The 13,869-nt window shown below is 60.9% G+C and overlaps 1 protein-coding gene across 2 annotated transcripts; it reads right to left on the bottom strand.

The window, feature by feature from the left end:
• Positions 1 to 487: 487 nt before the first annotated feature.
• Positions 488 to 12,460, bottom strand: PLPP2 (phospholipid phosphatase 2). 2 transcript variants are annotated; one of them, XM_004441385.3, is made up of 6 exons: positions 12,332 to 12,460; positions 9,297 to 9,448; positions 8,797 to 9,074; positions 5,093 to 5,150; positions 4,709 to 4,885; positions 488 to 4,628 (listed from the first exon to the last, which is right to left on the bottom strand). In XM_004441385.3, the coding sequence occupies exons 1-6, from the start codon at positions 12,381 to 12,383 to the stop codon at positions 4,479 to 4,481; spliced, it is 867 nt and encodes a 288-aa protein (XP_004441442.1). In that variant the 5' UTR covers positions 12,384 to 12,460; the 3' UTR covers positions 488 to 4,478. The 2 variants fall into 2 exon arrangements, with proteins under 2 accessions (XP_004441442.1, XP_014651545.1); XM_014796059.2 differs by having other exon boundaries at positions 12,373 to 12,455.
• Positions 12,461 to 13,869: the final 1,409 nt, after the last annotated feature.

The raw sequence follows: 13,869 nt of genomic DNA, 5'->3' as shown, positions 1-13,869 counted from the left end.
CCTGTAACTCTTAACCCTAACCCCTAACCCTAACACTAAACTCTAACCGTAACTCCGACCCCTAACCCTAACGCCTCACTCTCACCCTCACCCTCTAACCCTAACCCCAACCCCTAACCCTAACCCTAGCCCCTAGCCCTAACCCTATCCCTAACCCCAACCCCAACCTAACCCTAACCCTTAACCCTAACCTAACCCGAACCCCAAAGCCAAAGCTGAACCCTAAATCCTAAACCCGAACACTCTAACCCTAACCCTAAACCCTAAACCTTAACCCCTAACCCTAACCCTAACAACCCTGATCCTAAACTTAAACCCTAACCCTAACCCCACCCCCAGCCCTAGCCCTACCCTAACCCTAGCCCTAGCCCTGACTCTTACCCTGACCCTGACCCTGACCCTGACCCTAACCCTACAGAGTAATATATTAACCTATATTCTTTATCTTCCTCTCTTGCTCTTGAGCACTTTAAATATGACTACTGTAACTGATAAACTGTGTTTTTATTTTGTTAAACTAATTTAAAGAGCCACATGTCAGTAGCAGCTTCCACATTTGGACAAAGCACCATACAGTCCCTGTGATTAGCCTAGGAAATAATCCCCACACGGGCGGATGGTCTGGTCCCTAACGCTCTTCGCTCCGTGCAGGTGGATATTCTGAAACTACAGGCATGTTCTGGCCTCCGGGTCTCCCGCTGAGATCAACAGGAACGGCCATCTCCTGCCCAGCGCAGGGCATCACGTCCACCTTGGCCCTGACGGCGATCGAGGGACCTTGGAGAGCTCCCTGGGGGGCTGCAGAACCGTTGAGGCCCGACCGTCCAATTTCCACTGTGGTACAAGGCCACAGCGGCCACCGCAGAAACCACGTCAGGTTTTTCTGTCTGCACGGGGACACTGCTGAGACTCCACACACTCCCACAGGTGGAGGTGAGGGTCAGGTGGGGCCAAGCTGAAACCTCTCTTCTCCAGAGGCATAATAGGGCAGCAAAATAAACGAGGAGAGGATATCCTCACGCACGTGTCCAAGTGGAAGCCAGAACGCATGGAAGTGGCCTGGCCGTGACGACCAAGAGAAGGAAGCCTCGACAGGTCAGCCTCGGTTGTCCCAGAAATCGCTTCTGAGCCCTTTTTCCGGGTGGTTCTTGCAGTGATGTTGAAAACAGAACATGGTATGAAAAAAACCTTGCAGCCTCACTTCTTACTGAAAATAAAGTGTTTACTATCCAGAGCAGTGATGACGGCAGGTCACAAGAAGGTGTCCTGTTCAAGTGTCACAGAAATATTCTCGTTTCCTCCGAAAGGAAAATGGACCGTGTTCTTCTCGTTCCCATCGGGGCCCCTAAGGTCCCTGCGATCTGCTGAGTGCTGAGGGGCGGTTTCCACGTCCGCATCGGGTGGGGCCCTCTCTGGCCACGGCTGGTGGCGTCCCTGCTGCATCTCCGGCCGGGGCTGTTTGTCTCTGACGCCGTGAGGGGGGAGCAGAGAGCAGACGTGGACGGGAGATCTGAGCCCCTTTAGAGAGCGCGTGCCTGTGGTCAGGCGATTCCAGCCTTTTTCCAAGTGGAAATTCTTACCCAGTGTCCTAGATTCGCCCCAAAGTGTGCCTATTATATGTACAAACCGGGCTGCTTGGATTCCACAAACCACAACTGTTAAAAGTGAGGCTGACAGGGAAATCTGGGAGCACGTCTGTCTCAGACATGAGAAGAGCCAACAGGCCTGTGGAGGAGACTCAGAAGCTGTCTTGCTGCTGAAAACATCCTCGAGGCTTAAAAACCACCACAGGGTTTTTAAGTTGCAGCTCAAGGTCTCTCTCTCCCTCGGTCTCCTTTTAGAAGAGGTGCTGGCAGCTGAGAGCGTTGTGGGGAGGGCCGCACACACAGGCTCGAGGCCTCAGGAAGAACCCAGACCTCACGGCCCCCGGGGGCAGATGCCCCAGGCCCCTCCCCATGGTCTGTTCCTGCTCAGACACGGCCACCCCACCGCGCCTGCTGGAAATCAATGAGGTTTAGCAACTAACATTAAAAAAAAATCAATCTCGTTTTCCAATTTTATGTTTTACAACTTGAATAGGGATTCCTTTGGGGAATAAGAAATGAATAAATATCGTTCAACTTAGGATAGTTTACTGAGGCAGAGTTTTCCTTCTTTGAATTAACAAAATTCTTCAAACTATAGAGAAGAGAGTGAGCTAACGAATACCCACACACAGCACGTAGACATAACTACTACTAGACATACTACAATTTTGCCATATTGGCTTCACACGTTTGTGTTGTGAAGTATCATCGGTTACAGATAGAAAACTTCACTCCTAAACACATCGGCACGCACCCTCAGAAAGTAGGCGATTCCTACAAAAGCCCAGGGCCACGTCCCACCTACAATATCGTTCAGGAGGGGCTTTTCAAAGACCAGTCAATGTCAGAAGGTGGGGGAATGTTGGGCATCGAGAACACGCCACGGGAAATGATACTGACGTGACTAAACATCTAGGAGTTTCCCGTGAGAATCGACAAAAGAAAAAGAGAAAATACGAGTTTTTATACCTTAGGAGCGTGACACGGTGAGGAGTGAGAACTGAGACGTCGCAGCTCTGCCTGGTCGCTGAGTGGCCGACACAGACACGCTCCGAGTCTGGATGAGTGCTCCTCACGTGCAGGGGGCCCGTCACTGCCCTCTGCTGGGTCCTGGGACACCCGGGCTCCTCGCCCGGGGCGGCCGCACCGTGGATTTCCCGACCAGGAACCCACCCCACACCTTCAAGGAAGCCGGGCCTGCGGACGCTATGCAGTGTCTGGGTCACGTTCCTCCCATCTACACGGCACCAGGGCAAGGTCATGGCGGCCGTGGAGACCTTCTCCATCTCGGCCCCCGGGAGCTACACTATCCTGCCGAGGCCTGAGAGGAGCACCCAGCAAGGGACACAGAAGAGGACAGGTTCTGGGTGCAAATAAACATTAACAAAGTAAATCACCCGTTTTGCACAGACATTTGGTAAAACATTAAACTGACCACTTACGCTCTCCTTGAGAAGGTGAGCTCTGTAGGTCCTGCCAGTTTCAGGGACACCAGCCCCTCGCCTGTCAGTGTCAGGGGCTCCCACGTCCCCAGAGGCACCTTCTCCAGGTCGTGGAGTCGCTCACTCAGCGAGGTCCCGTTTCCCGAACCACAGCTCCGGCCTGGCCCAGGGTTTCTTCTCTTGCACTTTCTCTGTTTTCCCCACTACAGAAGTCTTCCCACACTGAGGTTTTGAACAGACTTTCTTTCTTCTTTTCAATATGTCTAGAGGTTTGTTTCTAGCCTTATGTATTTCAATTCCCCAACATCACTTCTGCGAATGGCGAGGGAGGAGCCACGGGTCCAGGGCAGAGACGAGAGGACGTGTCTGCGGTCCCACGGGCACGGGGTCCATGCGGCCGGAGGGGAGTCGGCAGGACTGGACACAGGAGCGTCGGTGCGGCTGAGTCCTCCAGGGCCACAGGGAGGGGACAGCCAGAGCCCCAGGAACCACAGGTACGTGCAGCTGGGGGTGGGCACATCCCCAAGCAGAAAGGGGACAGGGAGGCCGGCTCCAGGCCAGACCCCGCGAGCGACCTTGCAGACCCAGACACCGCGATCCTGGAGGCTCCACCTGCGGAGCTCACGGGAGCTGCCCTCCCCACCCCGGACTCAGGGCGCAGCCTGCACGCAATCTCAGGGGGGTGCAGACGAGGACGCAGGTCAGACTGGCCACGCTCTCACCCACACGTGAATTTCCACCCAAGCGCGTCCATGGGGGGGCCTGTATCAGAGGGGCCTTCGGCAGAGGCCTATTCACGCTGGGGAGGGGAGAACCATGGAATCAGGACCCCCCACTCCCAGTGCCACCAGCCTGGGGTCCAGATGCCTGCAGGGGCCTCCTGCTCGGGGCCCTCCACAGCAGGGGACCCCTCCTGACCCTCGACCTTGGTGCTGGGCCCTGGGAAGGTGGGGGGAACCTGTGGTCTCTCCTTTGCCCTCTGCCTGACCCGGCAGAGCGGGCGACTGAAGGGTGGGCTTGTAGACTTAACCTGACTCAGCTGAGCCGACGAGGCAGGGGCCCCTCTGCTGGTGGGAGACGGTCCTCAGAGACCCTGACACCAGTCAAGCAAACTCTCTATTTTACTAAAAACCCACATATACATCAATTTTACAAAAACAGCTTCCACCTGGACCTCTCGGTCCCTCCCCACCTCAACGAAAGAAGGGGCACCGAGGGGGCTGGGGCACAGGGTCCCCTCCGTGGCCAGGCTGCCCCGGCACCCCGACCCCAGTCCAGTGCACAGGAGGGGAGGTGGGTGGAACCCGCTTGGCTGCAGCCGGGGCAACTGGAGCCCGTCCAGAGCCCTCATCGCCATCCCAGGTGAGGGCCCCGCCAGGACCACGCACACGCTGACCGCAGCCTGAGCCCGGCGGGACGCACGGATGGGCCCCGCCCGGCAGCTCCGGCCTCAGGAGGAGGAGACGGGGAAGCCGTAGTGGTTGTGCTCGGCCTCGCCCAGGGTCAGCGTCAGCGACAGGCTGGCTTTCCGCTCCAGCCCCTCCTCCTCCGGGCAGCGCTGCGGGGGCCGGATCTTGAAGAAGTCGGAGACGTAGCGAACCTGGGAGAGGAGAGGAGGGCAGGGCTGGCTGGACAGGGCGGGGGGAGGACGGGGCCCCTGTGGGAGGGGAGACAACTCACAGTGAGGCCAGCCACCAGCGCCCCCTGCAGGAGTCCAACGAGGACGTCGCTCCAGTGGTGTTTGTGGTCAGACACGCGGGTGTAGCCCACGTAGAGGGCGAAGGCCACCAGGAAGAACTGCACGGTGGGCCGCAGCAGCCGCGCCCACTTCCAGCAGAGCCGCGCCTGCACGTAGAGCTGGGGGACGCAGGGCGGCCATCAGCCAGGAGCCCGCCCCACGCCCAGCACACAGGTGGGAGCGAGAAGCCCCCAGCTGCTGTGAACAGACCGGCGAGCCCCCCATCACCACCTCCACCCACTTGACAGACGGAGAAACTGAGGCCCAGGGAAGGGGAGTGACGTGCCCACGGTTCCCCAACAAGCAAGTCACGGAGACAGACTCACCGCCAGGAACATCATGCAGTACATCCCAAACGAGGAGTGTCCGGAGTAGAAAGACAACCTGGGGAGGGGAGGGCGCAGGGGTCAGGGGGCCATGCAGCGGACACAGCCCGAGGGCCACACGCGAGCAGGCCGCTGCCCCGGCCTCTGCTCTCACACCTCTGTCCCCTGTCCCCTCCCACCGTGTCCACCGTCTGGGACCCAGCACCGGGAGGATGGTACGTGGACACGGGGCCGGTGTCAGGCCCATCAGTCACTCCCTTTTTGTCTCTCCGACAACACAATAGAAAGTCTCGGGCGGGGCTCACGGGCTTTCACGCCTACAAGACGCTATGGAGCCTGGACGGACACTCGGCCAGCGGGCAGCTAACACCAGTTCTGTTCTCACTGCTTCTCTTCAGGATTATTTTCCATCTGTGGTTAACTGATGAAAGTTTCACATTTTCTTGTGTGTGTGTGTGTGTGTGTGTGTGTGAGGAAGATCGGTTCTGAGCTAACATCTGTTGCCAGTCCTCCTCTTTTTGCTGAGGAAGACTGGCCCTGGGCTAACATCTGTGCCCACCTTCCCCTACTTTATATAGGAGGCCGCCACAGCGTGGCTTGATGAGCGGTACATGGGTCCACGCCTAGGATCCAAACCTGCGAACCCCGGGCCACCGAAGCAGAGCGTGCAAACTCAACCACTGCGCCACTGGGCTGGCCCCCACGTTTTCTTTTTATGTAAATTCGAGTTTTTGCAAAGGACATCCGTGGATGAGAGAGAAAACAGCAGAGCAGGGAACCCCAAAGGGGCACCTTCCATAAAAGCAATGAAAAAAACGGCAAAAACAGTCCAAATCAGACTGGCAGTGGCGACGGGGACCAGAGGGAGAACAGACCTCACTTTCAAAGAAGCGTGACTGTTGGCTGGGACCCAGTGGTGGCTCCCGGAGCACTCGCTGCTCTCTAGCTCGTTCTCCCAGGGCCGAGGGGGCGCCCCAGGGGCTTTGGTCTGAAACATCACAGCAAACGCATTCGTCACTGCCGCTGGGGAGGCAGACTCTCTGAGAAGCTTGGGAGGAAAGGCTGGGAATGGATGCTCTGGAGGACGAGGGCTTGGAATCCAGAGGCCAGGGCGGCGCCCACTCACGAAAGGTAGGGGAGCCCTGAGCGCTGCCCTCTGGCCGACCTTCGCGGGCTGCAGACAGGACGCGAAGGTGAAGGCCGAGGGGAAGGCAGGCCCGGCACGGCTCCCAGAGCCCAGCCACAAACGCTGGCCGTTCTTCCCCAGGTTTTGAAGGAAATCTCTCCAGTCACTAGCTGGTGTCTCCGCGAACAGACCAGAACCTCACGGCCACACACGACGACGAACACAGACGTCACAACATCAGTTCAGGAAAGTCACTGAACCAGCAGCACCAGCGGTCCCCGGGGAGGGGAGCCCGAGTCCCAGAGGGGCCCCATTACCATACTCAAAAGGCCCGGTTTTCAACAAAAAATGACCAGGCACGCACTCTGGAGGGAGAAACACGGCTTGGCCATCGGGATGAAGCTCACCGATGAAAAGGGGATTCCAGGAGCATTATCGACAAGAAGCAAGACCTTGAAAGTGATGTTCTTCTCTAAGCTGCATTCTGCTGGCGCAGCAGATCAGGAGGGCGTCCTGGAAGAGGAGCTGGGTCACCAGGACTTAGAGACACTGGCAGTGTGTGCTTGTGATATGCATGAAGGCCCTGGGGTCTCACTGAGCCAGACCACAGAGGGCTTCGACGTGGCGTCGAAGCAGGAGTGTCATCCCGTCCTTAAAAGCCTTGAAACCTGGCACCGACTTGGCCTCCCCATGGAGGAAGGTCCCTTCAGGCATCCGTTTCCAGATCCGGGAGGTTTCATGCACATTGAACATTTGCTCTGGCAAGTAATTTTCCTCCACAACCAGCTTATGTAGCGTTTCCAGAAACTCCTCAGCTGCCTTCCCATCGCCGCTCACTTTCATGTTACGCAACGAGGATTGTCGAATCGTTTTAAACCACCCGGAGCCGGCAGCAAACTCAAGCTTGTGGTCGGGTCCAGCCTTTTCTTTCAATGCTGGAAACAACGTTTTTGCTCTGGCCGTGATCGTCACAGCGCTGGGAGGGATACGCTTCCGTGTCTCGTCTTCAATCCAGGTCACAGAAGTGTCTCCACGTCTGACAGAGGCCCCTCTCGCACTTTCGTTAGTCTCGTTGCCTTCGACGAAGCAGACCCTGTGACAGCTTCCGTCACTTGATTCCTCTTCCTCAAGCTGTGGTGGACGGGGCACGCCTGACTGGCGAGCAATAACTGTCACTGATTTGTCACCTTCGTGGTCCTTAATCACTTTTCATTTCTTCTCCAGGCCAAGCACTGGACGTGGCCTCTTACCAGCAACACTCACAGCGGATTTTGCGCACTTAGGGGCCGCGATGAACAAAACAGCACGAGATTAAATCAGGCACACGAGAAAGCAATCGATCAGAGACGCAGTAAACACGAGGCGTGCGAGGCTGCTGCCGGCAGAACACGGACACCGGTTTACAGTGAACTTTTCTTTATAAGCAGAAAGAGTACGCGCTACAGTAACAACGAAAAGTACAGGACAGCAAGCACATGAAGCAGTGACGTTGTCGCTTATCGTTCTCACGGGTTGTGTCCCGTACCTAAGTGTCCGTGCTGCACCCCCGCACGACTGGTGCAGTAGGGCTGTTCACGCCAGCATCACCACACGCATGAGTGATGCATCGTGCTACGAGGCCACAACGCCATGATGGCCACAACGGCCATGACGCCATGACGCCACAGCGGCCACGACAGCTATGACATCACGACGCCATGACAGCTATGATGTCACAATGGCCACGATGCCACAGCAGCTATGACATCACGACGCCATGACAGCTATGATGTCACGATGGCCACGATGCCACAGCAGCTATGACACCACGACAGCTACGACGGCCATGATGCCACTAGGCAACAGTAACTTTTCAGCTCCATTATAATCTCACGGGACCGCTGTCGTCTACGTGGTCCGTCGCTAACTGGAACGTCGTTATGCCATCAAGAAGACATAACAGTTACGAAGACGTACGCACCTACCAACAGAGCCCCAAAACACAGAAGACAGAAGCCACACTGGGTGAACTTGAAGCATTCAAGACGACAGACACAGAAGGACACACGGCGTGTGACCCCACTGACGTGAAAGGTCCAGAACAGGCACATCCACAGACAGAACGTGGGTCAGTGGTTGCCAAGGGCTGGGGGAGGGGGGACAGCTAGTGGACACAGGGTTTCTTTTTGGTGATGAACACATTCTGGAATAAGACAAGGGGGATGGCTGCACAACACTGTGAGTGTGCTGAAAATCAATGAATCATACACGTTAAAATAGTTAGATCAGTCAATTTTATGCTATGTGAACTTCAATTTTTAAAAAAGAGAGATAAGAACGCCAATTAACTAAAAGTTTATCAGTAGAGACGGTGAGAGGACAGAGAAGCACAAGGGTGGGGCCTGACGCTGAGGGGCCACCCCACGACACTGATGGCTCCACTCCAGGCCCCAGAGCCCCGGCCCCGCCCTGCTGTACCCCCTCCCCCCGTCCTCTTCAACATCCAGCTCCTGAGGGCCCGTCTCCAGCCCCCTCGCCCCCGGGGTGGGGGTGTCTGGCTGGGATCGCCCAGAGGGAAGGCGGCCGCGCCAGCACCCACCTGGCCTCTGTGACGCTGGCGGGGCTCCCCCTGCACACCTGCTCCGCCGGCACGTAGACCGAGCAGTTGACGTGGCCCCAGTCCGGGTCACACACGGCCAGGAAGTTGGGGCGCAGACGGCCGACCATGTACTTGGCCAGGTCTGTCAGCGACTGGCTCACCGCGGCCCCGAACAGGAAGGTCCCCAAGACCTTGTAGATGGCGGCCACGTAGTTGTTGAAGTCAGAGCGGGAGTAGAGGCGGTCCGTGTAGACCAGGTAGGCCTCCCCAGCCGAGACCTGCAAGGCAGCAGCAGGGGTTTCACGGCCGGGCTGGAGCCGCGACCGTGGGGTCTCCACCAGGCCGGGCTTGCTGGGCCTGGGGCCTCCCAGTGAAAGGGGTGCGGGACTCCTGGCCTCCCCGAGGCCGACGGGGAGCTGGGGACTCCGAAGGGGGCCCTCTTCCCACAACCACCACCCAGGGCAGAACTGCACCCCGCCCTCAAGCCCCTCCCGCCTTACAAGGATGACAGTGACGGTGATGGTGACCCCTGCCATGAGCCCGTGGGTGATGGTGTCTGGACGGTAGGGGTACCGGATGGAGTCATCTGTGCAGTAGAACCCTCGCTTGTACGGGGCGTTCACGAGCGTCAGGATGGCGAAAGGCAGGGCGGCTGGCGGGGAGAGGAGCCGGTGGCCACATGGTTCTCCCACCACCAGAGCCCGGGGCCACAGAGACCAGCCTCCACCTGGCACTCGGACCCCTGCCTCGACCGCCCTCCTGGTTTCCTCACCTCCATGCCCACCCAACAGCTAGAAGGAGCTTTTCTCACGGCAAACGGGAGGCCGCAGCCCCCATTACAACCCCCGTGTGGTTCCCCTTCAGCCTCAGAGAAACACCAGAGTCCCCCCCAGGCCCATCGTCCAAACCCCACCCCACATCTCTCACCCTCTCCCCTCACGCACTGCCCTCCAGCCTCCTTTCTGCTCCTCAAACAAACCCAGCAAGCACCCACCCCAGGACCTTGGCACATGTCCTTCTCTCTGTCCAAAACATCTTTGCCTGACTTCCCTCTGCTCTGACCACCCCAGCCCTGGTATCACCCCCTAGAAGGGAATTTCTGTTCTGCAGCCTCCTGTCCCCGTGTGTCATGACGCACCCATCTGTGAGCACCCAAAGGGGTCTGTCTGCTCAGGGCTGAGTCCCCGGAGCGGCCTCGGCAGGGGCTTTACGAGCGTCCATTAAAAGAAGGGAGGCCGCCTCCTCTCAGGGCATCCTTTGTCCCCGCAGAGCAGGTGACAAGGGTAAAATGGAGCGGTTCTTCTGAGACCTGAGTCCCAGAGGAGGAGGAGGGCAGGGCCAACTCCTGCTCCCACCCAGCTGGACCCCAGGGCCCCGGGACCCCCCAGCGACCCTTCACTGCTGAGTCTGAGGGAGGCTCAGTGAAGAAACCAGGGCTGCCCACAGAGCTGAGGGCGCTGGGGACAAAGGAAAACTGAACGACAACTAGATCAGGGAGGGGCTGCAGGCGCCAGTACGGGATGCTGGGCGGCCACACAGACAGCAGTTGAAGGAAGTGAGGAAGAAAATGGGGACATTCAGGGGACATCTGCGGAGGAGCGCTAGGTAGACGGGACAGCCAGTGCAAAGGTCGGGAGGTGGGGCCATGTCTGCAGAGTGGGGGCACTGGGAGAAGGCTGGGTCACGCATGCAGAGTGGGGGCACTGGGAGAAGGCTGGGGTCACGCCTGCAGAGTGGGGGCACTGGGAGAAGGCTGGGGTCACGCCTGCAGAGTGGGGGCACTGGGAGAAGGCTGGGGTCACGCCTGCAGAGTGGGGGCACTGGGAGAAGGCTGGGGTCACGCCTGCAGAGTGGGGGCACTGGGAGAAGGCTGGGGTCACGCCTGCAGAGTGGGGGCACTGGGAGAAGGCTGGGGTCACGCCTGCAGAGCTGGGGGCACTGGGAGAAGGTGGGGGGTCACGCCTGCAGAGTGGGGGCACTGAGAGAAGGCTGGGGTCACGCCTGCAGAGTGGGGGCACTGGGAGAAAAATGGGGTCACGCCTGCAGTGGGGGCACTGGGAGAAGGCTGGGTCACGCCTGCAGAGCTGGGGGCACTGGGAGAAGGCTGGGGTCACGCCTGCAGAACTGGGGGCGGGGCTATTGACGCTGAGAAATCAAGCCGAGCCCCATCCCCGCAGCGGGAGAGGGCGGGGCTCACACAGGTGCCTGGGCGGGGAGGTCAGACCCCAGTCCTGTCCCCCAGGCCCAGCCCCTCCCGCTGGAAACTCGGGCACCCCCAGTCGGCCAAGAGCTGGGCTTTCTTGGGATTCTGGAAGCAGAGCTCGGAGCACTGGAATCGGCCCCTCGCTCTGCGTGGGAGGCTCTGGCTCAGACGTCCCCATCCCTCGAGTCACCCCCAGCGTTTTCATCGGGGCCCTTGTCACCATCTAACACCGAACAGTTATGTATTGAAGCTTCTGGAGTGGGAGCCGGGTCAGCCTGGGCCACCAGCACCTGGCAAACAGCAGCAGCACACAACCTAATCTCAGTTCAGCCTCCCCCTGCTGTGTGACCTCCAGCTGCCAAACGAACCTCTCTGGGCCAAAACTGGGGATCATAACAGCACTTCCCTCACAGGCTAGATGAAAAGGTTTAATTATTTGCACGTTGCTTTGTGCCTGGCATACAGTAAGCGCCCCACATGTGTTCAAATAAATAACATAAGTGCTCAGGAAATGATGCCCAGGGCTGGCGGGCGCCGCCCCTCCCCCCGGGGACTTCTCCCTGAAGCCACCTGGCCCCTCCCAAGGTCTCATCTGGGGCATGGGAGGCGGGCCTGGCCTCTGCCATCTGTCAGGGCTGACCACTCCGTCCCCCGGCCCCCTCCGTACCCGACGGAGGACCAGGAACCAGATTGGGGGGTGCGGATTTAGGCCCGAGGGGCCCCTCCCCCGGCCGGGATACGATTCGGGGCCATTGTCCGCAAGGCTCCGGAGCAAACACTCGGCCTTTGTTCCGGGACCCTGGGGGCCTGGGGCTTCCCCTCCCCCCGCCCGGCCCCAAACCCGCCCGACAGGTTTGGTCCAAGGCGGCCGGGCCGGTTCCCCGCGGGGAGGGTTCGAATCCCACCGCCCGCCCCGGGGAGGGGAGGCCGGTCGCGGGGGTGGGGGGTCCTCCCGGGGTGCCCGCCCCGCGCCCCGCGGGGGGGAGGCCGGTCCGGGGGGGAGGTCCTCCCGGGCTGCCCCCGCCCGGCCGCCGCCCCGTGAATCACCGCCCGCCCGGCCGGGAGCGGGAGGCGGAGGCGCGGCGGCGACTTCCTGCTCCGGGGCCGGGACGCCACCCCCGCGCGGCGCCATGTGACCCCCCCGAGCCCGCGGCGGCGAGGACACTATGGCCGGGAGGGCGCGGGGCGGCGCCGGGGGGCCTCCTCGGGGCTCCCCACCCCCGGGGGCTCCGAGGGGTGCAGGCGCCGCAGCCCCCCGCCGCCCTGCAGACCCTCGGGGTCCAGGGCGCGGCCTGGGAAGGGCCCCCCGCACCGGGTCCCCGCGGCTCTTACCGACCAGCACGCACAGCACGTCGAGCAGCACGAAGACCCACCTCCGCTGCATGCTGCACCCCCGGGCCGCGCCCTCGACCCCCGACGCCGTCCCAGCGCGTCCCGTCGCGTCCCGGCGCGGCCGCGGGTCACATGGCCGCGGAGCCTGGCCGGCGGGGAGGGAGGGACGGGAAAGGAGGGGAGGGGACGGGAGGGCAGGGCCGGCCGGCCGGGCGGGGCGGCGAGGGGAGCGCGCGGACTCTGCCCCCGCCCCGCCCCCGGTGTGCGGGAAGAGCGGGGGCGCAGAGCGCGTGCGGGGCGGCGGGGGGACCCGGGTCTACACTCGACCCCGGGTGCAGAGGAAGCGGAGGGTCTCTGAGCTGGGGCGGGGGGGGAGGTCGTCAGCGCCCAGCAGTCCCCCTCCCCGCAGGCCGGGAGGCTGAGTGCAGGGTCACCCCGGTACGGGCGCGCACCCCGGTCACCCCGGGTTGGGCCGGCTGTGTCGCCGGGGGGCGGGCGGTGGGGTGGGCGTCGAGGTGAGAACGGACGAGGGTAGGACACTGGTGTGTGAAGGAGGACATGTCCCTCCGGGGTCCTCTCGGAGCCTCGGTTTCCTCATCGGGGAGTGGCACCTGTGTCGTGTCCATTGAATACCTCTGAATTCAGGAAGTGCCTTAAAACTGACGGAGTGTCGGGGCTTCACGCGGATGATGTCCTTTCCTCCTCATGGTTGAAACCCCGGCGGTCCTGCGGTCCCCGGCGTTTCAACACCCCCGAGGCTGTTGGCGCCGCTCACCGCCCCACTTTACGGAAGAGCAAACAGGGGCCCGGAGGTAGGAACTCGCTGGAAAGGGCCAGGGCTGAGCTCTGCGCCCTGCACCCCACCAGGTCGCAGGGAGCCCTGGGCTGGGAGGCGCCTGAGGGTCAAGGGCACCCAGGCTGGGGACACTGAGGTCTGAGGGGCCCAGTACACGCACTCTCAGTGTCCGCACAGCCACACTGGGTCCTTAGGGCTGCGACCATCTGAGCGGCCTGGGCGAATGTCCCCGCGTCCTGGGGAGCCCTGCCTTGACCTGGCAGACACGTGACACGTGAGAGACTCTGTCGCTTCCTCAAGGTCACACAGTGGAAAGAGGCAGGGCTGGGATTCGAACCCACGACCCACCGCCCTGATCTCTGAACCACATTCACCACCCCACGCCTTCCGACGATCCCGAGATGGAGGATGTTGCTCGGCCCTTTTGAGAGATGAAGGGACTCAGGTCCAGAGACGGGCAGCCCCCGCCGAGGTGGAGCAGCTGGGACTCGACCGGGAGGATGGACAGGCGCCCGCACTGGGGGAGGGGCCCCCGGGGAGCCCAGGCGTGGACCCCAGGTGGGGGCAGCGCGCAACGCAGCTGTGGCTCCGCCGCCCTGGGCCGACGGCGGGTTGGGGTGTCTCTGGCCACGTGTCCTGCGCCCCTAACAGCTCTCCTGGAGCCTTGAGCCGGCGGACACTCCCCCCGCCGCCCCCGCACACTCGAAATAACTCAGCCCACCCTGGGACATGACAGGGTTCT

The sequence above is a fragment of the Ceratotherium simum genome, chromosome 39, assembly GCF_057802395.1.
Source record: "Ceratotherium simum simum isolate JZ-2026a chromosome 39, ASM5780239v1, whole genome shotgun sequence".
Lineage (NCBI taxonomy): Eukaryota > Metazoa > Chordata > Mammalia > Perissodactyla > Rhinocerotidae > Ceratotherium > Ceratotherium simum.
Note: the sequence above shows the minus strand (reverse complement) of the source record. Positions and strands in the feature narration are given on the sequence as shown.